Raw genomic sequence first — 27645 nt, 5'->3', positions numbered from 1 at the left:
ACGTCTTTGGACAGCGCTGGCTCTTCGGCTTTGAAACGGAGATGAGCACCGCCCCCTAGAGCCAGGAACAACTAGCACATAGGTGCAAGGGGAACCTTTACCTGGCTGACCGAAGCTTTAAGCTGTCTCTTAAAAGACAAGCGACGTTTTCAAAAAGAAATCTGACGTTGTTTATTCATTGCTCAAAGGAGCGATTAGACTGTCCCACTCAAGAGACAATCCCTGGTTTCAAAGAGAGGGCGAGACTTTCTAAATATTTTGGGATCCCGAGGAAAGGCCTCCAAAGCAGGATAGTTCAAAGGAACGGAAGAAGCCAGCAGGATCGCAAAGCACTGTGCGACGATACAAGTTTGATAAATACATTAAATAAAATTGAAAACCTGGATAGAAAGAATTTCTCTCCCCACCCTTCCGCCCAGGACTGCCTCAACCTCTATCCCCAGTAAGACCAGCGGCTCCCAGTAAAACCTGGTGTTAGATTCAGCCCCACCCAAAGATGAAGCCAAGTTCACTCAAGGAAGCATCGCAAGATGGGTGTTTTTTTTCTCTCTCTCTTTTTTTTTTTTTACAAAAAGTTTTACTTGCGGACCACCGAAAAACCCACCTGTTCCCCAACACGGAAATTAAAATACACAAACTTAAGGAAACGGTCTCTTGCGACCCGTCGGAAGTCCAAAACAACAGGGCAGAAGAAGATAGACTCCCCCCCCCGCTCCCCACTTCCCGGTGAAAGGTAAAATCTTAAGCTGGTTTTAAACAAATCTGGGTTTGTTTAAAAGCAAACCTATGGCACACGTGGCGGAAGTGACATGCGCAGCCATCTCTCCAGGCAGGCAAGCTGTCACCCGTTGATCTTCCAGGTTCTGGTGCGCTGGTCAGCTTGTCTTCACCCGCGAGAGCGCCGTAAACTGGAAGAGCAGCCGCCAGAAAATGATTTCCGGGTTCTGGCACGCTGGTCATTTGTGCATGTGTGCGTACCAGAAACCGGAGGACCATGTGCCGGTGAGCATGCACCGCTGGAAACCGGAAGATCATCTTCCCAGCATGCGCATCGGGCAGCTACTCTTCCGGTTTCCAATACATACACACATTCCCGTTTCGGCACTTGGTGCCGAAAAGGTTCGCCAACACTATTCTGAAGGCTCGTGGCAATTCTGCCCCTGCCACCCAGCTTCATGGGGGAAGATCTGCCATTCTTCACCCGTCTCTTACGTGCCTTTGGGTAGCCACAATTCAACAGAGACACCCAATCCTAAAATCCTTGCAATGTTGGGAAACGTTTTAAGATTTTTCTGGAACGCCCCCTCCCCCTCCCCAGCTTGCTTTCTAGACCCCAGGAATCCTGGTTAATTCTCGACCAAAGATGGGCTGTCCTAGAGGAGTTGAATTAGAGAGTCATACCCCTCTGGGGTTGAGGATCACGTTTGCAGAAACTCAACATCCATGAGAATAGATCTTCCCCCTGACCTTCTGCAGCAGGAAATCTCTTTCGGGGAGAACGATTTCCAGATCATCTCCAAAGTTTGGGGTTCTCAAGGAAACATCAGCCAGCAAGAGGGGGGGAAGGGGGTGCCTCTGGTGTGCCGACAGCCCCTCTGCTGAGTCTGCATTTCATACGCGTCCCGTCTTCAGGTGAAGGAACGTGAAAGTTGTCCGCATGCACAATTTTTTTTCCTCCATGCGGGGTTTACGAGCAGAAGCGTTGTATGACGGAACATGTAATTTTGGGAACAATTCAATGAGGTCGAAGGGTTTTCTGGCCCCTGGAAAGGAGGATAGGAGGTATCTAAGATGGGTTGACTTGACCTAGAGATGACCTTCTCCCACTTGGCCAGAAAGTGCCATTAGCGGATTCCACAGTCTTCTTCTCCACCCTGCAGCTTCTCCAGCTCCACCGAACGGACCAGCTCTTGGACAAACTTCATCTCGGAGGCCATCTGCTTGGCCAGGGCCTCGTAGCGGTTCTCCAGCTTCCGGAGGTGCCGTTTCAGCCGGTTAGCTGCCAGCGAGGTGCTCTTGGCCTCTTCCTGAGCTTGCCGCTTGAGGGTCTCCGTCTTCTGCATCTCCTGCTGGATTTGACGGAGGTCCTGGCTGATGGCCTGGTTCTCCTCCTTGTACCACAACTCCTTCTCCTCGTAGATGGACCGCAGGGCTTCGATGTCCTCCCGGAAGGACTTCTTACTCTGCTGCAGCTCCCGCAGGCTCTCCTCGGCCACCGCCACCTCCTCCATGACTTTGGAGAAGCGTTCGAAGTTGATGTAGGTGTTATTGGGCGGCATACTGGAGTGAGACTTGATGGTGTACTCCTTCAGCCGCGTGGTCTTCAGGCGCCGTCGCTCCGGTTTCTTGCCGTTGTCTTCATTGCGGACGTTCCGCCTCTTGATCACCTGATTTTTAGAAAAAGGGGGGGGAGGATTAAATCTCAGGATTGGTGGACTTGTTCATCCCTCTTCCTCCCCTACCACCATCAGGATCTCAGAACAGTTTTCTGAGAACTCCACTGCAAGTAGTCCTCAACCTACGACCACAATTGTACCCTAAATTTCTGTTCCGTTTCGTTGCTAAGCGAGACATTTCTTAAGTGAATTTTCCCCCATTTTATGAGCTTTCTGACCACAGTTGTGAAGTGAATCACAGCAGTTGTTAAGTGAATCACAGCAGTTGTTAAGTGAATCACATGGTTGTTAAGTGAATCTGGCTTCCCTGTTGACTGCTGGTCAGAAGGTGGCAAAAGGGGATCAGTCCTCATAAATATGAATCAGTGGACAAGCGTCTGAATTTTGATCATGTGCCCATTGGGGATGTCGCAACAATTGTAAATGTGAAAAACATAGGCCCATAAAGTTGGAAGGGGCCTGGGAGATCAAAGAGCTGGAAGGGAGCTGGGAGGTCATCGATTCCTATGGCTAGAAGGGACCTGGGAGATCATAGACTCATAGGGTTGGAAGGGACTTGGGGGGGGGGGGGGGCGGGATCATAGACTCATAGGACTGGAAGGGATCTGGAAGATCACAGACCCATAGGGCTGGAAGGGACTCGGGGGGGGGGGGAATCATAGACTCATAGGGCTGGAAGGGACCTGGGAGATCACAGACTCATAGGGCTGGAAGGGACTCAAGGGGGGGGGGGGGCGGGATCACAGACTCATAGGACTGGAAGGGATCTGGGAGATCACAGACTCATAGGGCTGGAAGGGACTCGGAAGGGGGGATCATAGACTCATAGGACTGGAAGGGACCTGGGAGATCACAGAATCATAGATTCATAAGGTGGGGAAAACAATCCACACTTATTTGAATAACTTAAGTTTTTACCTTGATCCATGGATGCTCCAAGCTTTGCTCAATTGTCATCCGTTTCCTGCAATCATTAAAAGGAGCAACAGTCAAATCTAGGATCGATGCAAAACATACAGAAAAAAAGGGGAGCGAAATTGCACTGTTACGGTGGATCTATCCAAACTTCAGCACCCTTCTGGATCTCAGACCCTAATCCCTCAGGACTGTTTTGGGAATATTGCCTGCACACAGTCACCTTCTCAGGAGGAGAGGGGAGAAAACCCAGCCAAAACTTTGGTGTGGCTTCCTTGTTCTGCTCCCAATTTATATATTCAGCTTTAGAGATGTTTTTAAAAAAAAGACCCTTGAAGGCCACACAGGATGGACTCTGTAATACTTGAAACATGGGTTTTTGTAGTACCATTGCATGAACTTAGGTCCAGATTTAACCATCAACTTTATACTGAAGTCTTTCCAATACTGGGTAGATACAATTAGTCCTTGAGTTATGACCGCAATTGAGCCTGCCCATTATGGTCACAAATCATGATACAGGTAGTTCTCGACGTAAGTTCACTTAGTGATCATTCAAAGTTACAACAGCACTGAAAACTATTTTTCCACACTTACGACCATTGCGGCACCCCCGTGGTCATGTGTTTTACATCCCAAATTATAACTGCAAATGGCTGCAAAATGAATGGTCATAAGTCGAGAATTACCAGTATCTTTTGATATTGGTTCTTCTGTTGGATTCCGAGAAGGTCTTCTTCAAATTAAAAGTCTCCCGCCCTTCCTCACCCCATTCGCCCCCTCCCCACCCCTGCCTCTTACTTGGGGTCCTTGACAAGCAGCCTTCGAATGAAATCCTTGGCCAGTTCGCTGGTGTTGCTGAAGTATTCCTCATCAAAGTCATAATTCACAGCTGAAATGTTGGTCAGGGTCTCCTGCTTCGTTTCCCCCAAGAAGGGAGAGGCACCGCTCAGGCTGGAAAAGGGAGGGTCCCCTATTATTTTTAAACACAGAGGCTCTTGCGACTTCGCAATGAGAAGCCTCATGCCCAGGCCACTTTGAGCAGGGAATGGGACAACTCGCCACAGCCAACTTGCTTGCGGCCAACTCATCATGGCCAATTTGCCAAGGCCAACTCGCCACAGCCAACTCACCATGGACAACTCACCACGGACCCATGGACAAATCACCATGACCAACTCATCATGGACAACTCACCATGTTCAACTCACCATGAACAACTCACCATGAACAACTAATCATGCACAACTCACCATGGACAACTCACCATGAACAACTCACCACGGACTCATGGACAAATCACCATGAACAACTCACCATGGATAACTCACCATGGACAATTCACCATGGACAACTCACCATGGACAACTCATCATGAACAACTAATCATGCACAACTCACCATGGACAACTCACCATGGGCAACTCACCATGACCAACTCACTATGGACAATTCACTATGGACAACTCGCCATGGACAACTAATCATGCACAACTCACCATGGATAACTCACCATGGACAATTCACCATGGACAACTCATCATGAACAACTAATCATGCACAACTCACCATGGACAACTCACCATGGGCAATTCACCATGGGCAACTCACCATGACCAACTCACTATGGACAATTCACTATGGACAACTCACCATGGACAACTAATCATGCACAACTCACCATGGATAACTCGACGGAGCCAATTCACCATGGACAATTGCCACAGGACAACTCGTTGTGGGACAATTTAGTAAATCTATTTCATTATTTAAAATAAAATAAAAATCGTTTTAATTTTTGCCATTCACGTTTCATTCTGTCCCTCCTTTTGCATCCTTTCTTTAATGAATCTCTTCCACCATTTCTTTGATAGTAGGGTAATTCTTGTCCCGCAGCGAGTTGGCTGTGGTGAGTTGGCCATGGTGATGGCCATGACGAGTTGGCTGTGGTGAATTGTCCTAGACCCATTTGAACAAGGCAACCCCCAAGGCCAGCATCTCGACGGAGATCAGGAAGCAAGAAGCATCAAACAAGGGGTGGATCCTTCTGATATGGGAAGGGTTCTAATCCTGCTATTCTAGAATACAGAATTATGGGGATGAAAGGGAGTCTGGTCTAGACTAACATTTCTCAATTCTGGCAAATTTTAAGATGGGTGGCCTTCAACTCCCAGAATTCCAGAGGGTCTTTCAATCCGAAGAAGCCAAGGGAGAACCTTCCATCTCTAGGACCAAGGCTTTAGGAACACCTTCGGACCCCCAGCAACATTTTCGGGGAAGAATCTTGAGCAAGTAAAAGAAGTCCCCCCCCCCCCCCATCCACCCCACTGCCCGAACCCTGGCAAACAAGTCATTGAGTTCAAAATACTCACAGGATGTAAGTGATGACTCCGATGCTCCTAAGGGAGAAAAAAGAAAGAAGGAAACTTTTATTATACTGGAGAATGGAAACTGTACTCTTTATCTCTGTCGCTGTCTCGCTCTGTCTCTTTCCTCCTCCCTCCCTCCCTCTCCCTCGCTGTCTCTCTATGTCTGTCTGTCTCTCTCTCTCCCTCTCCCCTTCCCTCCCTCCCTCCATCTTTGTCTCTCTCTGTCTCTCTCTCTCTGTGTGTGTCTGTGTGTGTCTGATCTCTATATCATCTCTATTTCTCTATCATCTCTATCGCTATCATATCCTATCTTTCTCATCTCTATCATCTCATTCGCTCTATCATTTCTATCTATCATTCCTATCTATCAATCATTATATCTCTTATCTCTCATTCTCTCTCTCATCTCTATTTATCATCAGAAAAAATTAGTTCCTTTTCATGTAGCTCCTGGAAAACCCCTTTCATAAAGGTTAAATGAGCTGACATATCTCCACCTCTCAGAAGACGTGCCCTAAACAGTTTGCGGGTAAGATGTACAGTGTCACCCACATAAATTCTCTTCAAATTCTCCCAACATCTTGCAGCAGAAGTTTCTCCACGAATCTGAACTAAATGATGGTCATTCAGTGTTAGACCAATAATACACAACACCCGTTCGTTGCATCGCTGAAAATCTGCTATTTTCTTGGCATCATCATCGTTATCTGGATTCCAAGCAGTTACATCCGGTGGATTCTGTACAGCATCCCATAAAACTTCCCTACGCAGGAGTAGACTGCATTTCATAGACCAGGAAACATAGTTTGTTCCATCTAACCGGGTTATCATAGATAGGCTTGTTGATGGGTCGCTCACCAACTTCTCCAGGATAGTGCAATCACTTAATAAACAGTTGTCTGTATGCGGTATTGCGTATCAACACCAACTCTCTTTTAGCTACGTCTGGTACACTCTGGGCCCATATTGCTCTATTATCTCTAACATCTCTTATCTCTCTATCTATGATCTCTATCATTATCTCTATCGGTATCATCTCTTTCATCTACCTCCCTATCATCTCTATCATCTATCTGTCTGTTGTCTGTCTTATCATCTGTATCTATCATCTCTACTGATCTATTGATCAATCTGTATCTGTCCAATTCAGGTCTTGCTCATCTCACTCTCAGAGGGACTCAGGGCTTCTACAGCTAATCATCCATCAACCAACCTTCACAACCCCAGAAACTGACTCCCACCCCCACCCCCCCAGAAGCTGAAACCAGAGCTAAGCAACCAAGAAACCAAGCAAGGATGGTTGAACTTGGCCAGTGGCAATCTGGTCAATTCCCAACATGCACCCAACATTAGATGGGAGTTCAGAAAACATGATTGTGTCTACTGGTGTCAAATGGAAACTGTGCAATGGCCTTCAGACCTCGAGCCTAGATATTACTTCCTGTATGGGCCGGATAAGAAATAGAAGCTTACGTCACTCACCACATATCAGCCTCAAGGCCCAAAGGTTCATAATTCACTATTTCTGGAGCTGTGGAAAGAAGGGCAGGAAGGAAGGACGGGAATGGACGAGAATGAATGAATGAATGAGGAAGGGAGGAAAGAAGGGATAGATGGATGAGAAGAAAGGAGGGAAAGAAGGGATAGATGGATGAGAATGAATGAAGGCGGGAGGGAGGAATAGATGGATGAGAAAGAAAGGGAGGGAGGGAGGGGAATGAATAAGCAGGAAGAAGGGAGGAAGGAAGGGATGGATGAGAATGAATGCATAAATGAATGAATGAATGAATGAATGAGGGAGGGAGGGAGGAAAGAAGGGATAGATGGATGAGAATAAATGAAGGCGGGAGGGAGGAATAGATGGATGAAAAAGAAAGGGAGGGAGGGAGGGGAATGAATGAGCGGGAAGAAGGGAGGAAGGAAGGGATGGGTGAGAATGAATGCATGAGGGAGGGAGGGAGGGAGGAAAGAAGGGATAGATGGATGAGAAGAAAGAAAGGAAGGAAAGGGATAGATGAATAAGAATGAATGAATGAATGAATGAATGAATGAATGAAGGCGGGGGAGGGAGAAAAAGATGAATGAGAAAGGAAGGAAGGAAGGAAAGAAGGAAGGAGAATGAATGAGGGAGGGAGGGAAGAAGGGACAGATGGATGAGATGAAAGGAAGGAAGGAGAGAAAGAAGGGATAGATGAGAATGAATGAAGGAGGGAGGAAGGGAGGGAGGAAGGAAGGAGAATGAATGAGGGAGGGAGGGAAGAATGGACAGATGGATGAGAAGAAAGGAAGGAAGGAGAGAAAGAAGGGATAGATGAGAATGAATGAAGGAGGGAGGGAGGGAGGAAGGGAGGGAGGAAGGGAGGGAGGAAGAGAGGAAGGGAGGAAGGAAGGAAGGAAGGAAGACTTTATTAATCATTTTCTTCCACCTGTAAAAATTGCTCCATAAATCTCCCACATGCCAGCATTTCCATCCCAATCCTGTTGTTTGGCAACCTTCCCTCCTCTGCACCTACCTACAAATTCTGGAGTGCCGAAGATGTTTTTGAATTCATTTCCCGTCTCAATCTTATGAGCAATGCCAAAATCAATCAGTTTGATCCGGGGACTGGGGACGTTTTTGTCAAGGAGCATGATGTTTTCAGGCTGTGAAAGGGCAGGAAGAAAAAGAGACACATGAGTGAGTCCATGAAGCAACGGAAGACCTGATGTTAAATCGAGATGTTAAAATTCTTGAGGATTCCAGGGCAAAATCAGCAGCATTGACAGGCGTGTGATTTTTTTCCCTTGATTCGGCTGTAATTTGGTGTGTGATTGTTTGTCTGAATTGGCATTCCCCCCATTCTGACAAAAGCTTCCATCAACAGTGACAGGGCAAAAGCCACTTGTCTATAAACAGACAGCAAACCTCATTCCCTTTTACCATTGATGATGTTACCAATCAGCTGGGACTTGGGAGGCAGAGAATAGATAGGGGCGTGGCCAGCCAGAGGTGATATTCTCCGAACTACTCAAACTTTACGCTACCGGTTCTCCAGACCTGGTCAGAACCTGCTGAATACCACCTCTGCTCTCAGTCCTCCTCCTCTCCATTAACCTCACTCCCTTCTAGCACTGATGATGTTACCTAATTGGGTCACGAAATGCCTGCAAAAAAACAAGCAACTTCAGAAAGCACCAAGGATCTCAGCCAGTGGTGGGATGCCAGTTTTTTTACTACCGGTTCTGTGGGCGTGGCTTGGTGGGCATGGCGTGGCTTGGCAGGCGTGGCAGAGGAAGGATCTTGCAAAATCCGCATTTCCTCCCAATCAGCTGGGACTTGGAAGGCAGAGAATATATGGGGGCGTGGCCAGCCAGAGGTGGTATTTACCAGTTCTCCGAACTACTCAAACTTTCCGCTATCAGTTCTCCAGACCTGGTCAGAACCTGCTGAATACCAACTTCTGCTCTCAGTCCTCCTCCTCTCCATAAACCTCACTCCCTTCTAGCACTGATGAGGTTACCTAAGTGGGTCATGAAACATCTGCAAGAAAGCCACCAAGATCAGAGAGCACGAAGGACTCCCCATACCCTCCCCCTCCGTCTCTCCTCCTTCCCTTGCTCCCCCAGCAACCAGGGTGAATTTGATTTACATCAAGTTGATCTAAATCACGGCATAAATCACTAGTAAAAATGCTTGACTTAAATCAATTCGATTTAAATCCTAATTTTTAAAGAACAACAGCAGCTCCTCCTCTGACCTGCTGTTGACTCACTGACACTCCCAATATTGCAGAATATACAGCCTCCTCATGCTACGTAACTAAGCTCCACTTCATGCTGAATAAACTAAATTATTAATGCATCTTGAATAGAAAACTATCTTTACTCCAAAAGCATTTCATGAAAACAAATTTGATTTTTTTTAAATTTAAAAATCCTATTTAAAACCAAAAACAATCAGAAATCATTGATTTTTTTATCCACCCTGCCCCCAACATTGATGATGTTACCTAGTTGGTAATGAAACATCTGCAAGAAAACCATCAACCCATCACCAAAGACTCCACAATCTTTCTCCTTCCCCTTCTCTTCCTCTCCACAAACCGCACTCCCTTCTATCGCTGATGATGCTACCTAGTTGATTAATAAAATGCCTGCAAGAAAACTAGCAAGCTCAGAATACCAAGGATCCCACAATACTCCTCCTCTCCACAAACTGCACTGATGACATTACCTAGTTGGGTCACGAAACATCTGCAAGAAAACTACCAAGCTCTTTCTGTCCTTCCCCCTCTCTATTTGTCTTCTCCGTTTTACTATTACCAGTTATATATATATGATTTTTACAACCCCTGGTAAGCCCCAATTATGGGAGGAAGCTAACTGCTTCCATCATCTGTCAATCGGCTCGTCACAAGAGTCCATCACGACAGAAACGCAATATTTTTACTGTTGCCTTTGTTATATTTGTGTTATCGCTGATAACGGATAAGAGCCTGTGGCCTAATGGCTAAGATGTATGCCTAGTATGTAATATAGCCCAGGTTCGATTCCCAGTAAGGGTATGGCTAGCTGATGAGAGCTAAATAGCTTGAAATAGATCTATACTAGTCTCCCTTTATTTATTTATCAGCACAAATTAAAAAAAAACATATATACAACCCCTGGTAAGCCCCAATTATGGGAGGAGGCTAACTGCTTCCATTATCTGTCAATCGGCTCGTCACAAGAGTCCATCACGACAGAAACCCAATATTTTTACTGTTGCCTTTGTTATATTTGTGTTATATTTGTGCTGATAAAAGTCTCAAAGGGAGACTTTTATTTATCAGCACAAATGTAACATTATAGATAGATAGATAGATAGATAGATAGATAGATAGATAGATAGATAGATAGATAGATAGATAGATACAGACAGACAGACAGACAGACAGACAGACAGACAGACAGACAGACAGACAGACAGACATTATTTAAGTTGCTTGTACTGTTTTAAGACTACTGTTTATATATTAATATAGATAGAACAAGCTAAGTTAAGGAATCATTTAAAAGGGAAAGATATTGGATGTTAATTTGGGATAACATGTATAAGATATTAAAAGAACCAGATAAAATTTTAAAAGAGATGGCGAATATCACAACAACAGCACTGAGATCCGGGAAAAAGACAATTGTAAACCCAGCGACAAATCCAGCGGCAAAAGTATTGATTGCTTCTCCAGCATCCCAAAGGTCAACCGAAGAAATGACTACAATGGAAAAACCAAATTTTGGATCGAAAAATGTGCAGACATATATAGAACTGTGTATAAAGGTGTGTAAATATAGAAGCGAAATATTATATACATGTACAGGTATGATGACATAACAATGTTGATGTAATGACTGTAAGGTGTTGTAGAAGGGGAAAAAATAATTTTAAAAAATCTGCCAAAAAGAGAAGAAAATAAAAGAAAACTACCAAGCTCAGAGAGCACCAAGGACCCCACAATTCTGTTCCTCCTCCTCCTCCTCCTCCTCCCCCTCCTCCTCCTCCTCCTCCTCCTCCTCCTCCTCCTCCTCCTCCTCCTCCTCCTCCTCCTCCTCCTCTCCACAAGCCCTATTCCCTTCTAATACTGATGATATTACCTAGCTGGGTCACGAAAGGCATTCAAGGAAACCACCAAGCTCAGAGAGCACCAAGGACCCCCCACAGAGCAGGAGATTAAAAACATAGAAAACTGACAGTAGAAAAAGATCTAGCGGTCCATCAAATCTACCCTTTGAGGGTTTTTATATTTATATTTCATTTTTAAAAATTTTTTGTCGGATGATGGACAATTTATCCCAAGCATGTTTAAACTCGGTTACTGACGAATGACCCACTGTTGGAAGTTACTTCCATGTTTCCACTATGCTCTTCCTGTGAAGTCATACCTTCTGACATTATTTCTCTTTTTTAATAAAAAGCTTTTGTTTTTGTTTTTAAATATAAACATTTCATCTTTCCTTAAACAGTGTGTCGCCTGGGTACAAGTAATTTACAACATCATTTACATTGATATTAATTTTCTAATCTTAGAATTAATTGAGCATAATAAACCTGTTTGTTTTTTTCCTCTTAACGTATCTCCTAATAAAACTGTAATAATTGCATTAAACATAATAGTCATCATCATAATAGTAGCAATTATCATATTGTTTATCTTATTTTCTACTGTTTTTAATCTCCTTTTATTTCCAACATCCTTTTCCACCCCCCTCTAACCATTGATAAAATAATCCCCATATCATATAAAATTCAGTTTGTTCTTTCCCCTTAAAATTGCCAAGGTTGATTTATTCATTTCTGCACATTCTAATATTTTCCTAATCACCTGGCCATCAATAGGAATCTCTTCACTTTTCCAGAGTTGTGCAAATACTATTCTGGCTGCGGTTAGTACGTGAGTAATTAGATATTATTACAGATATTAAACTGTAAGATTCAGCTGAAATCCCCAACAGAAATATTTCTGGTTTTAGTTCAGTGTGCTGCTTTATCACCTTTTCCAATCGTGTATGTATTTTTGTCCAATATTTTTTGGCTTCTACAAATGTCTACCACGTATGATAATAAGACCCCTGACATTATTTTGCAACTCTCCTCAATCTCCCCCATTACCCACTGCTGATTCTCATCATGACCTTAAGAGGTCTTCTCTAGAATCCAGAAAGTGCCCTTTGCTGACCACTTTCCAGAAAAAGACTGAAGTCCCCCAGATTTATTTATTTATTTATTAGACTTATATACCGCTTCATCGGGCTTTTAGCCCTCTCTAAGCGGTTTACAGAGTCAGCATATCGCCCCCACAGTCTGGGTCCTCATTTCACCCACCTCGGAAGGATGGAAGGCTGAGTCAACCATGAGCCAGTGAGATTTGAACCGCTGAACTGCAGATAACAGTCAGCTGAAGTGGCCTGCAGTACTGCACCCTAACCACTGCGCCACCTCGGCTCCTCACCACAGATGAGACAACACTGGAGTTTTTTCTACGACGCCCCCTGTTTTTTTAGTCATTCGATTATTTATTATCATTAGAGGTGGTATTCAGCCAGTTCAGACTGGTTCAGCCGAACTGGTGGGACCGCCCCAGGTCCAAAACTTCCTATGTAGCCTCGTTTTCGATGCCGCGTGCATGCCACACGAGAGAGCAAAGCACATGTGCAGAAGGTGTGTGGAAGTCACGCACACATGCGATGAGAAGGTGGTAGCTTGCACGCTCACAGTTGCAAGCCAGTGGCAAACCTAAGTGAATCCACAAAGAAGAAGAAGAAGAGGGAGTCAAACTATTCTCCAAGGCACCTGAGGGTAGGACAAGAAGCAATGGGTGGAAACTAATCAAGGAGAGAAGCAACTCAGAACTGAGGAGGAATTTCCTGACAGTTAGAACAATCAATCAGTGGAACAGAAGTTGCTTCCAGAAGTTGTGAATGCCCCAACACTGGAAGTCTTTAAGAAGATGTTGGATGGCCATTTGTCTGAAACGGTATAGGGTTTCCTGCCTAGGCAGGGGGTTGGACTAGAAGTCCTCCAAGGTCCCTTCCAAGTCTGCTATTGTATTGTAAGAGCAACAAAGATGATGATTAGGGGACTGGAGGCTGAAACATATGAAGAACAGTTGCAGGAACTGGGTATGTCTAGTTTAATAGAAAGAAGGACTAGGGTAGACATGATAGCAGCCTTCCGATATCTCAGGGGTTGCCACAAAGAAGAGGGAGTCAAGCTAGTCTCCAAGGCACCTGAGGGTAGAACAAGAAGCAATGGGTGGAAACTAATCAAGGGGAGAAGCAACTTAGAACTGAGGAGAAATTTCCTGACAGTGAGAACAATTAATCAGTGGAACAGAATTTGCCTCCAGAAGTTCTGAATGCCCCAACACTGGAAGTCTTTAAGAAGATGTTGGAGAGCCATTTGTCTGGAACGGTATAGGGTTTCCTACCTAGGCAAGGGGTTGGACTAGAAGACCTCCAAGGTCCCTTCCAAATCTGCTATTGTATTTATTTGTATTTAATCCCACCGCTGACTATCATTATTATTTGGAGATAGGAAACGAAGGGTCTCACCTTCAGGTCGAAATGGGCAATGCGTTTGGAGTGGAGGTAATGGACTCCGTCCAAGATCTGTTTCAGGAACTGGGTGGCCTCTTCCTCCGTCAGGGATTCCTTCTCCGCCAGGAAATCAAACAGCTCCCCACCGGAGACCAATTCCAGAATCAGCACCACGTCCGTCTTGTTCTCGAAAATATCGTGGAGGGTGATGATGTTGGGGTGCTGGATCTCCCGCAGGATGTTGACTTCCCGCTGGATCTCTTCGCGGCTCACCCCTCGGCGGCTTGACGACAGGCGCCGTTTCTTGATGAACTTTGCCGCGTATTCCAGGCCCGTTTTTTTCTCACGGCACTTCCGCACGATCGCGAACTGGCCACTGGAGGCGGAAGGAAGAGAAAGAGCTTGTAAAAATCATCCTTGACTGACAGCCTGTGATGATCCAGGGCACGGCACAGAGGTAACACAGGCAGCTGGCAGTTCAAACTACCCCTTTATTGCTCCAAATTTCCCCAAACCCTCTCACCTTTCTGGCAAGTCCCAGAGTGAAGTGATCTCTCTCTCTCTCTCTCTCTCTCTCTCTCTCTCTCTCTCTCTCTCTTTCTCTCTCTCCCTCTCCCCCTCTCCATCCTCCTCTCTCCCTCCCTCTCCCTTCCTCTCTCTCCATCCCTCCCTCCCACTCTCTCTCCCTCCCTCTTCATCCCTCCCTCCCACTCTCTCTCTCTCCCTCTTCATCCCTCCCTCCCACTCTCTCTCCCTCCCTCCCACTCTCTCTCCCTCCCTCTTCATCCCTCCCTCCCACTCTCTCTCTCTCCCTCTTCATCCCTCCCACTCTCTCTCTCCCTCCCTCCCTCCCACTCTCTCTCTCTCCCTCTCTCTTGCCATCCCTCCCTCCCTCTCTCCATCCTGAGCCGCCCTGAGTCTTCCGAGAGTGGGCGGCATACAAGTTAATTAATTAATTAAATAAATAAATAAATAAATAAATACCTCCCTCCCTCTCTCCCTCCCTCCCTCTCTCTCCATCCCTCCCTCCCTCCCCTCTCTCTCCTTCCCTCTCCCTCCCTCTCCCTTTCATACTCACACACACACACACCTCAAGCAGCCTCTGGATGCAAATAGTTGCATCCATATGCAAATAGCAAATAATTCCTATCCCCCATCTCTTCCCACTTATGACTGCAGGACTGTAACTTTGTTGCTTGTGTTCTTAGGATTTATATTGATATTGTTTCCTGATTACTTATTTCATTAAGTGTTGCACCTTATGATTCTTGACTAATGTATCTTGCCTTTTTATCCTGTGTGTCCAATCACACTTGGACAATCAAGAATTCTATTCTATTCCTACTCTGTTCCTATTCCTATTCCTATCCCTATCCCTATCTCTATCCTATCCCAATGCTGTGAGCACCATGGCTGCAAAGCAAGAAATCCAGCATGGCAAGTCAAGGATTACAGAAATCAAAGGAGCAAGGCAAGTATCCAAAAATCCAGAAAGAATGCAAGGAATCCAGGAAAGTTCAAATGTGGTGGACATTCAACACTCCATGAATTCCGTGACCCGTCAAAACCGCGGTCCACAAAAGCGCGATCGACGAAAGCGCACATTTGACGTCATCACAGCGCGACGAAAAAAATTAAAAATTGAAATAAAAATAAAATTAAAGCAAGCCAATTCACATAAAGGTAAGGGTTAGGTTTAGGGTTAGGGTTAGGGTTAGGTTAAGGGTTAGAGTTAGGTTTAGAGCGTTAGGGTTACGTTTAGCATTAGGTTAAGGGTTAGTGTTAGGTTTAGCGTTAGATTAAGGGTTAGGTTTAGGGTTAGGTTAAGGGTTAGGTTTAGGGTTAGGTTTAGGGTTAGGTTTGGGGGGGTTAGGGTAAGGTTTTCGCTTTATTTTTACATTTTTCGATCACAGCGCGATGTTTTCGTCGCGCTGTGATGACGTCAAATGTGCGCTTTCGTCGACCGCGATTTTGTCGTCCACGGTTTTGTGGTGGAACCCATGAATTCAGTGTTTGTTCCCGACAAATGCCCCTCCCCAAAGCATCTCCTTAAGTCTCAGTCCCCTGGTGCGCCTTGTGAAGAGGGGCGGAGTGTTCTCCTCCCAAGTAGCAATAGCAATAACAGTTAGACTTACAGCCCTCTCTAAGCAGTTTACAGAGTCAGCATATTGCCCCCAACAACAATCCAGGTCCTCATTTTACCCACCTCGGAAGGATGGAAGGCTGAGTCAACCCTGAGCCGGTGAGATTTGAACAGCCGAACGGCAGAACTGCAGTCAGCTGAAGTAGCCTGCAGTGCTGCATTTAACCACTGCACCACCTCAGCTCTAGTAGCCGGATCATTGCTGTTCTCGCCTTCTCTCCACTCTCCATGCTCAGGGACCAGGAGGGGGTGGTCCTTGCTCATTGCTCTCTCGTTCTCTCTCTTGTTCTCTCTCTCTCTCATTCTCGTTCTCTCTCTCTCTCTCTCTCTCTCATGTTCACTACTTAGCCTCCCTTGGTCATCCTGCCCCCATTCCTCCCTGCCTACAAGCCTTCTTAATCCTGAAAGACCCTGGTTTGACTGGCCCTGCTCCATCCCCATTTGCCAACAAAACCACCCCCTCGATCTTTGTCTGCTCCAGTTCCAGCTCTTCTCCCCCCACCCACTCGCAGATTCAGGCTCCAATGGGGACATAACACGGCCTCTCAACTGCCACCATATCCTACGTTGTGCTTCGCTGCTATGTGGGGGCAAGGGGAAGGAAGAAATGTTTGGGCAAGCGGAAGTAAGTGCTGCATATCCTTGAGAAGCTGCCTCAAGGTCACCCAGCTAGAAGAATGGAAGGGCTGCCTACCAAGCTACATAGGGACACACCAGTTAGGAAAACTTCTTGCCTCAATCTGATTGGTTACATGGAGGCTGGACAATTAGAGATAGTTAAGGGAGGGGAAAGTAGAACTTAGGGATTTTGGTGCAATCTGCAGCAGGTATGTTAATAAGATACAAGTATTCAATGTAATATGACTTCACATGTATACTGTTTTTCTATAATTTCTCTGTAAAAATAGGATAAGTTAAGTACACTGACATATAGTGGAAATACACCAAGGGGAGGAGGAGTGGGATAGAAGAAAGACGGGTAGAGAGGGACGGGAGAGAGGATGGGAGGGAGGGTGAGAAGGAAGGGAGGGAGTGGATCGGGAGAGAGGAGTGGTAGAGGGGGAGGGGAAGTAGGGTAGAGGAGGAGGATGGAGGGAGGATAGAAAGTTGGAGGGGGGGGTGGAAGAAAGAGGTGTACGGAGAGTGGAAGAGGTATATTGGGTTTGTATTTTTGGGGGTATTGTTGTCAAGAGCAATAACTGCAATTATTGTTTAATGTTGTATGGAGCCGGCTATGCACAGTATATATGTGAGTGTATGAAAATGATAAAATGGAAAATAAAAACTTTTAAACCTTAAAAAAATAAAATAAGATACAAGTATTTGCAGCTCCGTGAGGGTTACTACATCCAGTAATTAAGACTTCAGCTCTGAAATGAAGTAGAGGCTCTGTTCAGATCACTTCCTGCTCACTCTGGTCTTTATCTCTTGAGCTTGCAAACTGAGAGTTAGCCTAAAGGATTGCCGTAAGAGCATTTCACAGCATTTAACACACATTATCTAAGTAAAAGTTACAACAGCCTTTAGAAGCAGACTCAAAAGTACGATGGAACTTATTGTTCCTATGTTGTTTTTAAGTTATGAGTTTGTTTCTGTTGATGTGCTTATGTGTATAAAATAAAAATTTATAAAAATAAAAAATTTTAAAAAAGAAAGAAATAGACCCAAAAGTGTTCTTTTTCAAGAGGAAACTGGACTTTCTGGTTTTCCTTTTGCTTCTCATCCAAGAAGCTTCTTCGGCTCTGACTGGATGGTGGGGAACGAAAGGATTTATACACCTTGCAGACAAAGCTGGTCATTTGCATGCTTTTTAGAGAGTCCTTGAGGCCACTGGGAGGTTTGTCTGTGTCCTCAGGGTCACCTGAGTGGTGTAAATGGGTGTGGAGCCTTCTTGGAACTGTTGAAAGGACTGTGTTGTAGATTGGAGATAGATGTCCTCTCCCTCCCCCACTGTTAAACATTCTCCAAGTGGCCTCAATGGCCCTCTAAAAGATTGCAAATGACCAGCTGTCTGCAAGGAGCAAAAATCCTTCCATTCCCCACCATCCAGTCAGAGCTGAAGAAGCTTCTTGGAATGATAAGCAAAATATCTTCAAAACAAAAACCAGAAAATCCAGTTGCCTCTTGAAAAAAAGCACTTTTGGGACAACCATGAACTTGGATGACTGAAGATCTCCATAGAGTAGACTTTTAGATATATGTTACATTATCGCCCCTAGTATAATATACTAGTACATGATGTTCCAAACACCAAGCCCATTTCTCTCTAGTTCATTGTTGTGAACAATTCGTTGTTGTGAACAATGAACTTATGTCCTGTATTTTAAACTAGTTCACAACTAGTTCACTGTGGCTGGTTCAAATGCCAGGTAGTCCTCAGTTTATGACCACTTGTTTAATGACAGTTTGAATTTACAACAGCATCGGATAAAGCGATTTCAGAATCAGCCTCAAAGAAACAATCTCAAATACCAACCATTTGTGGCCAGCAACAGAGCAGCAAAGAAAGATTGCAGGCAGTCTGCGACTTACGACCACAGTCGGGCCCAAAATTTCTGTTGTTAAGTGTGTTTTTCATTTGACGCCCTTTCTTGCCCCTTGCTAAGTGAATCACTGCAGTTCTTAAGTTAGTAACTCAGTTGTTAAGTGAATCTGTCTTCCCCCAATGACTTTGCTTGTCAGAAGGTCGCAAAAGGGGCGACCGTCATAACTATGAGTCATTGCCAAGCACCTGAATTCTGATCACACGACCACAAAGATGCTGCAATGGTCATAAGTGTGAAAAACAGCCGTAAGTCAGCATTATAACTTCAGTCATTAAAAGAACTGTTACAGGTTGAAGATTACCTAAGTTTCCTGCCAATTTTTTTGTTATTCTGTATTTGGACAAATTCTTTGATATATTTTCCCATCAGGATTCCGAGGGATCCATTAGCTTTTCAATTAATTTTCCTTTTCGGCTCCAGAGGCAAGGGTCCATCAACCTCATTGTCAAAAGTTTTGTGACAAGAAAACTGACATGTTGTAAAACTGTTTTCTACAATAGTTTTGCAACCACAAAACTGACTTATTGTAAAGGTTTTATAATACTTTTGTTTCAAGAAAACAGACATATTATAAAGGTTTTCTACAATAGTTTTGCGACAAGAAAACTGACATATTTTAAAGGTTTCCTACAATAGTTTTGGAAAACGGCTTTAAAAATAGTTTTGAGACAAGAAAACTGACATATTTTAAAGCTTTTCTACAATAGTTTTGGAAAACAGTTTTAAAATAGTTTTGAGACAAGAAAACTGACATATTGTAAAACAGTTTTACAATAGTTTTGCAACAAGGAAACAGATATACAATAGCTTTGAAACAAGAAAACTGACATATTGTAAAACAGTTTTACAATAGTTTTGCAACAAGAAAACAGATATACAATAGTTTTTTGACAAGAAAACTGACATATTGTAAAACGGTTTTAAAATAGTTTTAAGACAAGAAAACTGACATATGGTAAAGGTTTTCTACTACAGTTTTGTGACAAGAAAACGGACATATTGTAAAATGATTTTAAAAGTTTTAAGACCAGAAAATTGACATATTGTAAAGATTTTCTACAATCATTTTGTAAAACAGTTTTAAAATAGTTTTGAGACAAGAAAACTGATGTATTGTAAAACAGTTTTCTACAATAGTTTTGCAATAAGAAAACAGACATATTGTAAAAGCTTTCGACAATAGTTTTGTGACAAGACAACTGACATACTGTAAAACGGTTTTAAAATAGTTTTGCGACGGGGAAAACTGACATATTGTAAAGGGGCAAATCCTTTGAAGGAAAGCCACAGGCATGGATGGGGGACATTTAAATATGGGTTGTTATTTACATTTTTCGACAGTGAGATCATGCCGGCTGGCTGCAGGGTTTCCATATAAGGCTGTAGCTATACAATCCCCTCTGAATAGAAATTCCACACTCCTTCCAGCTCTGTAACCGGCAGAAAATAGAAATAACTCGACGCCACTAATTCTACATTCCTTCATTTTTAAGGAAAATAATTTTGGTTGGAAAAACGGGACGTGTTCGACCTACGATCACAACTGAGACCGGAATTCCTGTCGCTAAGCGAGATAACTATTGAGCCCCATTTTACGACCTTTCTTGCCATATTGGTTAAAGGGAATCGCCTCAGTTGTTAAGTGAGTCACAGGTTATTAAGCAAATCGGGCTTCCCCGTTGACATTGCTTGTTGGGCGGTCGCAAAGGGGATCGTGTAACCCCGGGACACGTCATAAATATGAATCAGTTGCCAAGCATCTGAATTTTTGATCAGGTGATTACGGGGATGATGCCACGGGCTCTTCCTTCAATCATGAGATACAGGTAAGTCCTTGGCTTATGACCACAACAGAATCCAAAGTTTATGTTGATAAGCGAGCCGGTTCTCCAGGGAGTTTTGCCCAATTTTACAAACTTTCTTGCCATCCTTGTGAAGCGAATCGCTGAAGTTGTTAAATGGGGAATATGGTCGTTAAGCGAATCTGACACCCCCCGTGGATTCTGCTTGTCGGACGGCCGCCAACGTGGATCATGTTACCCTGGGACACCGCAACCGTCATAAATACGAGCCAGTGGCCAAGCATCTGAATTTTGATCGCGTGAAACATTTGATCGCGTAAATGTGAAACACGGTCGTCGGTCCCTTTTTTCGGCTCTGTTGTAACAATGGGCACCAAACGGACGTAAATTGAGGACAGTCTGTAATTCAGAATTTATTTCCCCTAATCTGGAGAAAGATTTCGCCGCCTCTTGAACCCGAAATTGCGACAGGGATGGGTGCTCAGAACAGGAACGAGAAACGAATCTCATCCCCAACGAAACCTTCTTTCCACACAACTCAGGAAAGTGTGTCTCAACCCTCTGGGTGACACAAAGATGACTCACACAGGATGCGTAGGTCACACAATTTTCCCCGCTGTGAACGACGCGCTAAAATAGCTACTTCCCTCAGCGCCGAACCTTTTCACTTAAAAGAAATTTCACTAGGAAATTATAGCTGGCAAAGACTCGTTTAGGGAGATCTCAGAGGAGAATATGCAGGCTGTCCTTGACTTATGGCCGTTCACTTAGTGGCCATTTGTGAAGTGACAACGGCATGGAGGGAAAATGTGACTTTTGACGGGTTTTCACCATCCTCATGGCCGCCGGATCAGAATTGGGATGTTTGGCATGTATTTGGTGTAGGATTTCCTGCCTAAGCAGGGGGTTGGACTAGAAGACCTCCAAGGTCTCTTCCAGCTCGATTCTATTCTATTCTATTCCTCTATATTTATTTCTATTTCTTTCTATTTCTATTATTTCTATATTTCTATATTTCTATTAATTCTTTTATTTTCATTCTATTTCTATTATTTCTATTTCTACTATTTCTCTTGCTACTTCTATTGCTATTGCTATTTCTTAATTCTTAATTCTATACCTGTCCTGGGATCATGTAATCCCTATTTGTTTACCTTCCTAACTAGCTTCTGATAAAAGTCAACAAGGGGCGAGAGGGAGGGCAGATTCGCTTAATGACCAAAGGATTCACTTAACAACTGAAGTGATTCACTCAACAACCGTGATCGTAAAACAGGGCAAAACTCATTTGAACACAGTCTTGCTTAGCAATGGGGATCTTTGTGCCGAGACTGTCACTTGTCTGAAATGGTGCGGGGTCTTCTTGCTTGAGCAGAAGGGTGGACTAGAAGACCTCCAAGGTTCCCCTCAGCTCTGATTCTGATCAATTGAGGTTGTATGTTGAGGACTACTTTGTCAATGAAACCACAGCCAGCAATTTCCCCCCAAAAAACTCTTTGGAGATTTATAACCTGCATCCAATCCTTTTCCTCCCACAGTAAAACCATTTATCATCCATTCAGAGTTACAACGGGGCTGGGAAAAGTGACTTATGACTGATCCTCGCACTTACGACCAACAAAGCAGGTGATCAAGGTTTGAGTGCTTAGCAACCGGTATGTGCTTTATGATGGTTGCAATATCCCAGAGGTCATGGGCAAAGTCAGATTCACTTAACGACCCTGTGATTTTCTTAACAACTGCAGTGAATCGCTTATTACGTGCGGCAAAAAAGTTGCAGAATTCAGCAGGACTCGCTTTAATAGCCATCCAAATTCAGGTGATTCGCTTAACAACCACCAACATTCAATGTAACTTGCTTAACAACTGCCAAAATTCAGTGTGATTCACTTAACAATGGCCAGAATTCAGTGTGACTCGCTTAACAACATTCAATGTAACTCGCTTAACAACTGCCAAAATTCAGTGTGATTCACTTAACAATGCCCAAAATTCAGTGTGACTCGCTTAACAGCTGGCAAAGTTCAGTGTGACTCTCTTAACAACTGCCAGAATTAAGCATGACTCGCTTTATCGCCTTGACTCATTTAACAACCATCACAAAAATTATGCTCTGGATTGCGGTCGCAAATCAAGAACTACTCGCTGAGAGAACTCCTTCCTAAGTTACCAGAGATGCCCGCAAAATTAGAAAATTCCACCCACGTGAACGATAACAATGTAACATCATCAGAAAACCAAGATTTTATGTATATATATATATATAGGCACGCAACGTCACAGCGCATCTCTTTCAAAGTTTGAAGGATCCGTCACAATCACACTACGCTGCTTCTGTAATCTGCAACACAAACACACACATACACACAGACAGACAAACCATGGATACTTCAGCCCAGTTGCTAACCTTGATATCAAGGATTCGATCAATGGATGTTAAACTTTGACTCCTACAGATAGTCCTCAACTTACAACAGTTGCACTTACGACTGTTGAGCATCCCCGCGGTTATGTGATTCCCCCCCCCCTTTGGCAACTTTCTGACAAGCAAATTCAACGTGGGGAAGTCTGTTTCATTTAACGACCATGTGACTAACTTAACAACTGCAGGGATTCACTTAACAAGGGTGGAAAGAACTCTCATAAAACGGGGCAAAACTCACTCAACAAATGTCTCACCTAGCAACAGAAGTTTGAGGCTCAATTGTGGTCGTAAGTCAAGGAGTACCTGTATTTCATGTTTACGTTTTACTTGCTTTTCACTTCTGTCGTCAAACCACTTTGGTGGATGGGAAAAACATTTTTTAAAAAAAACATTTATAATACATCTCAGAGATCACAGATTAACAGAGTTGGAAGGGACCTTGTAGGTCATCTAGCCCAACCCCTCACCCCTCCACCCAATCTCAGCTTGAAAGAAACTGACAGCCAAGAGTTTATGTTTAACACCCATGAATTTAAAAGTCCACAAAGCTTTTGGGGTCTTCTTGTTAAAAAGGTATCAGAAAAAACTGCCCTATAATTCAACGGCCTTTTACTGTAATTTTTCAGAGTATAAGACGCACCAAGATTTTGAAGAGGAAATTTTTTAAAAAAAAAAAAAGTTTTTGCACTCTGCAAACCTCCCAAAAACGGCCCTTTCTTCGGGAAAACAGGCTCATTTTTTTTTTTTAAAAAGGGCACAAATAGTCCTTAGGAGGCTTGTAGAGTTTTGCCGGGGGGGGGGGCAAAAACGAGCAAAAAACGGGCATTAGGAAGCTTATAGAGTGCTCCAGGGGGCTGGAGGCAAAATTGAGCAAAAAAACCGGGCCTTTTTCACTCATTTCTGCCCTCTCCAGTCCCCAAAAGCACCCTGAAAGCCTCCTAAAGGCTCTGCGCTGTCATTTTGGTGAAGGGTGTGGGGTTTCAGGGGGAAAAAAATGCTATATTCAGTGTATAAGACGCACCCAGGTTTTCAGCCTCTTTTCTGAGGGGAAAAGGTGCATCTTATACTCCGAAAAGTATGGTACTTTCACGAGCTTGCGTTTAAAACCAAAGAAAAGGAGATTATACACATTAAATACCTAGGTGTATATTCCCACACCCCAAAAGGCTGATTTTTGATGACTACACATGGATGCGTAGTTCTTGGCATAAATCAGGTGTGGTTTTGCCACTGCCAATCCGGTACATCCGGTTTAACAGTCCTTCGAGTTGCGGATAATATCCAAGAATACCCAGAAGTAACCCTCTTTTTAAGTTTTCCAGAAATTAATTAAGATCGAATCAAATGAACCAAGATCAAATCTTGCTCTGAGATCGCCTTGACGCTTAAGTACCGCTTTGTAAAGCCTTAGTAAGGCCGCACCTGGAATACCGCATCCGGTTCTTGGCCACCACGTTGCCGAAAAGATGTCGAAACTTTGGAAAAAGTGCAGGGAAAAGCAACTAAGATGATCAAAGGCCTGAAGAATAAACCACACGAAGAAAAACGGTCGGAGGATTTGGGTTCGGCCAATCTAGAGAAAAGAAGGACTAAGGGGGGAATACGAGAGCATCTTCCAAACTTTCAGGGGTTGCCACAAAGGGAGGGGGGTCAAGTTATTACCCAAAGCACCTGAGGACAAGAAACAACAGGTGGAAACTCATCAAGGAGAGAAGCAACTTGGAATTGAGGAGAATCTTCCTAACAGGGAGGACCATGAACCAGTGGAACTGCCTGCCTCCAGAAGTTGTGGGTTCTCCATCATTGGAGGTTTTTAAGAAGAGACTATGGACAGTCACCTGCCTGCAATGATCTAGGGTCTTCTGCTTGTGGAAAGGGCTGGACTAGAAGACCTCCAAGGCCCCTTCCACCTCTATTCTGAATGATTGACTCCTGGAGATTCCACACACACACAGGTTGTTTGTTGGTACTTATGACGCCCGCAGAGAAGTGACGTTCCGTTTCTTAGGTGGCTTTCAAAAAACATGGCCTTCCAAACCCAGATTAGAACCTATGACCAAATATGCTAAACATATAACTCACCTGCCCAGTTCTTCCTCCATGTCATAGTGGTCTTCGACCCTTTCCTGGCGGAAAGTGGACATCCTGGCTTGAAGTGGCTCCCCCGCCTCAATTTCTGATGTTCCTGCTGTCGAGGTGGCACCAAGACCTGGGATGGAGATAAGGTGGTAGAGCGTTCTTATCTTTGTTCTCCATTCACAACCTGCTCTCAGAAACTGTCCGCCACCCCTACCAGGAGTGGTGAGGAGATATGGCCCACTGTTCTGACTGAGGCTTCCCGAGAGCAAGAAGCAAACTCCTTGTCCCGGCCAAAAACCCTTTTATTCATTGACTGCGCGTTCTGCTCATTCACATCCAGCAAAGACTTTCGAGGGAGGATTTACGGTCACAGACCTTATCTGCCTTGGAGAGCTGCCAGGCCGATCTCTGCAGAACTTCGCCAGGAGTCTCGGAGAGTCACAAACCAATTAAGGGAACTAATTGTCTCCTGCAAACTCCACTCCCCTTTTGCTCCTCTTTTATTTCCTCTGGGAGGGGCCATTCACCGTCCACCTGTGGCCTTACTCCCAAGTCGACCCCTGTTCTTTAGCTGTTCCCTTCGTCTGGCAACTCGGCGCATGTGGACACTGGAAACAGGCTCCAGCTGTTCTTCTGCCTCGTTGATATCTGACTCTGAAGGCAGCTGATAACTGTCAGAGGGCCCTGGCCCCCTCTCTGTCTCCGACACAGAGCCCTCCTCAGAGCCTTCCCCAGACTCCAGGACTGACCCATGTTCCTCCCCAACCTCCTCACTGTCCAAATCTGCTGTCAGCTCTGCTGGTCGCTGGCGGGCCACAACACCCACCGGGTCAGGATGGGAGACTAAGATTCAATCAAAGATCTACTTGTCATTTATGACCAGGAAAATCTTCAATCACCACATTGTGGCAGCCATCTTGATTCCATCGACCATAACCGAGCTACTCTTGGCTGCTGAAATTGTCCTGGGTCTTCCAAGATGTCCGAAACATCTTCACATCTCCTAGCTTCTTCTACACCAGTATTTCTCAACCTTGGTCGCTTTAAGATAGTTGGACTTCAACTCCCAGAATTCACTGCTGAATTCTGGGGGATTCTGGGAATTGAAGTCCACACATCTTATAGTAACCAAGGTTGGGAAGCATGGTTCTACTCCGTTCTTCCGCTTCTCAGATTTCATCCTCCAGAAGAACTTCCCTAGAGGATGCCTCTTCCCCCCCCCAGCCCCCACTGCATTTTCTAGGACAAAAACCCCCTTTGGCTCAAATCAATCATCCCTCACTCGAATTTCCGGCCATTATCTTTTAATCCCCCTGTGGGCAAGGTAACAAGATAATCAGCTTCCAATTATCTGATGCATTTGTCCAGATCTCAGCAAATGACCCCCCTCCTCAAATAGCAATTGCCTCTTTCCAGACCCCCTGCTCTTCCTTCAACATTCCAAAGGCCCTTTCTTTCTCTCTCTCTCTCTTTCCTTCCTTCCTTCACCTCCCCTTCCTTTCCTCTTCATTTCCTTCCTTCCTCTCCCCTTCCTTTCCTCTCCATTTCCTTGCTCCTTCTCCCCTTTCATCTTCTTTTTCCTTCCTTTCTTCTCCATTTCCTTGCTTCTTCTCCCCTTCCTTCTTCTCTCCCTCTCTCCCTTCCTCACTCCACAGCCCCCTCCCCATATCCCCCCCACCTTCCTCCCTGCTGCCATTTCCTCTCTCTCACCCTCCACCTGGTCTCTCCCAGGCTTAATGTGCCCCCATTACACACCCCAATTTCATAATTAACAAGCCACAAACATCGCAACCCCTCCCCAATTGCCAGGCCCCTCCATTGGCCCCATGGGCCAGACCTACCACCCCTTCCCCCACTCCCACCCCTTACTTTCTCCCCCATCCATTCCCCCTTCCCTCCCCTTCTGTCTCTCCCTCCCAGCCCCATCCCAGATTTTGCTAGAGTCCAAGCCTGTCCCCAAGTTAGCTCCCTCCCACCCATCTCTCTAGCCCCCCACCCCAATTGTCAGGCCCCTCCATTGGCCCCATGGGCCAGCCCTACCATCCCCTTCCCCTTCCCCTTCCCCATCCATGACTCCTAACCCCCTTCCTCCTTTCTCTCCTAACCTCCTTCCTCCTTTCTCCACTCTCCTCCCCCTTGTCTTGCCCCCCACCCCAATCTTTGCTAGAGTCCCCCCCTCCCTTCCTTCTAGCCCCCCTCCCCAATTGCCAGGCATCTCCGTTGGCCCCATAGGCCAGCCCTACCAGCCCTCCCACACCGTCTGCTTTCTCCCCCACCCTCTCCCCCTTCCCTCCTCTTCTGTCTCGCCCCCTCCCACCCCAGATTTTAGCAGACCCCCAATCAGCTCCCTCCCTACCTTCCCTCTAGCCTAGCCCCCCTCCCCAATTGCCATGCCCTTCCGTTGGCCCCATAGGCCAGCCCTACCCCCCCTACCCCGGCCCCAACCTTCCTGCTTTCCCCCTTCTCACCCCTCCCCCTTTCTACCTCGCCCCCCGCCCCAATTCGGCCCCGCTGCCCCCGTCTCGGCCACCCTCTCCCCTCCAAAGCCGCCCTTCCCCCCCCCCTCCACCCCTTTTCCCCGGGGTCTCCCCCCCTTTCCTGCCCGCCTCCCCTTTAAGCCCCCGACGCCCCCGACCCACCTGGCAGGCGGGGCCGCGCCTGGGGGCAACGAGAGAGAGAGAAGGAGGCGCGTTCTCGTCGCCGCCGCCGCTCCTCGCATTCCAGCAGACAACCTTCCGCCCCGTCCTGGGGAAGGCGGAGCAGCGCCGCCTCCCATTGGCTAAAGCGCGGAGGTGACGTCACCGGCTGGGCTCTGCCGCACGTTCCACGGCTTTCCCGGGCCTTTGAAGTCCGCGTGACGTCACGGGATCTCCCCCCCCTTTCTTTATTTTTATCAATGGTAACTTCGCGAAGGC

The 27645-nt window shown here is 45.4% G+C and overlaps 1 protein-coding gene across 1 annotated transcript; it reads right to left on the bottom strand.

Moving 5' to 3' along the window:
* Positions 1-146: 146 nt before the first annotated feature.
* Positions 147-27489, bottom strand: DAPK3 (death associated protein kinase 3). The gene is made up of 9 exons (XM_032236759.1): positions 27370-27489; positions 24734-24860; positions 13751-14111; positions 8194-8323; positions 7163-7211; positions 5684-5710; positions 4113-4265; positions 3315-3360; positions 147-2387 (listed from the first exon to the last, which is right to left on the bottom strand). Exons 2-9 carry the CDS (start codon positions 24793-24795, stop codon positions 1845-1847), a joined length of 1371 nt encoding a protein of 456 aa, XP_032092650.1. The 5' UTR covers positions 24796-24860; positions 27370-27489; the 3' UTR covers positions 147-1844.
* Between the last annotated feature and the right edge of the window lie 156 nt (positions 27490-27645).

This window comes from Thamnophis elegans, chromosome 1 (assembly GCF_009769535.1).
Source record: "Thamnophis elegans isolate rThaEle1 chromosome 1, rThaEle1.pri, whole genome shotgun sequence".
In the NCBI taxonomy this organism is placed as follows: domain Eukaryota; kingdom Metazoa; phylum Chordata; class Lepidosauria; order Squamata; family Colubridae; genus Thamnophis; species Thamnophis elegans.
The sequence above is the reverse complement of the archived record's forward strand: the minus strand, read 5'-3'. Positions and strand labels throughout refer to the sequence as shown.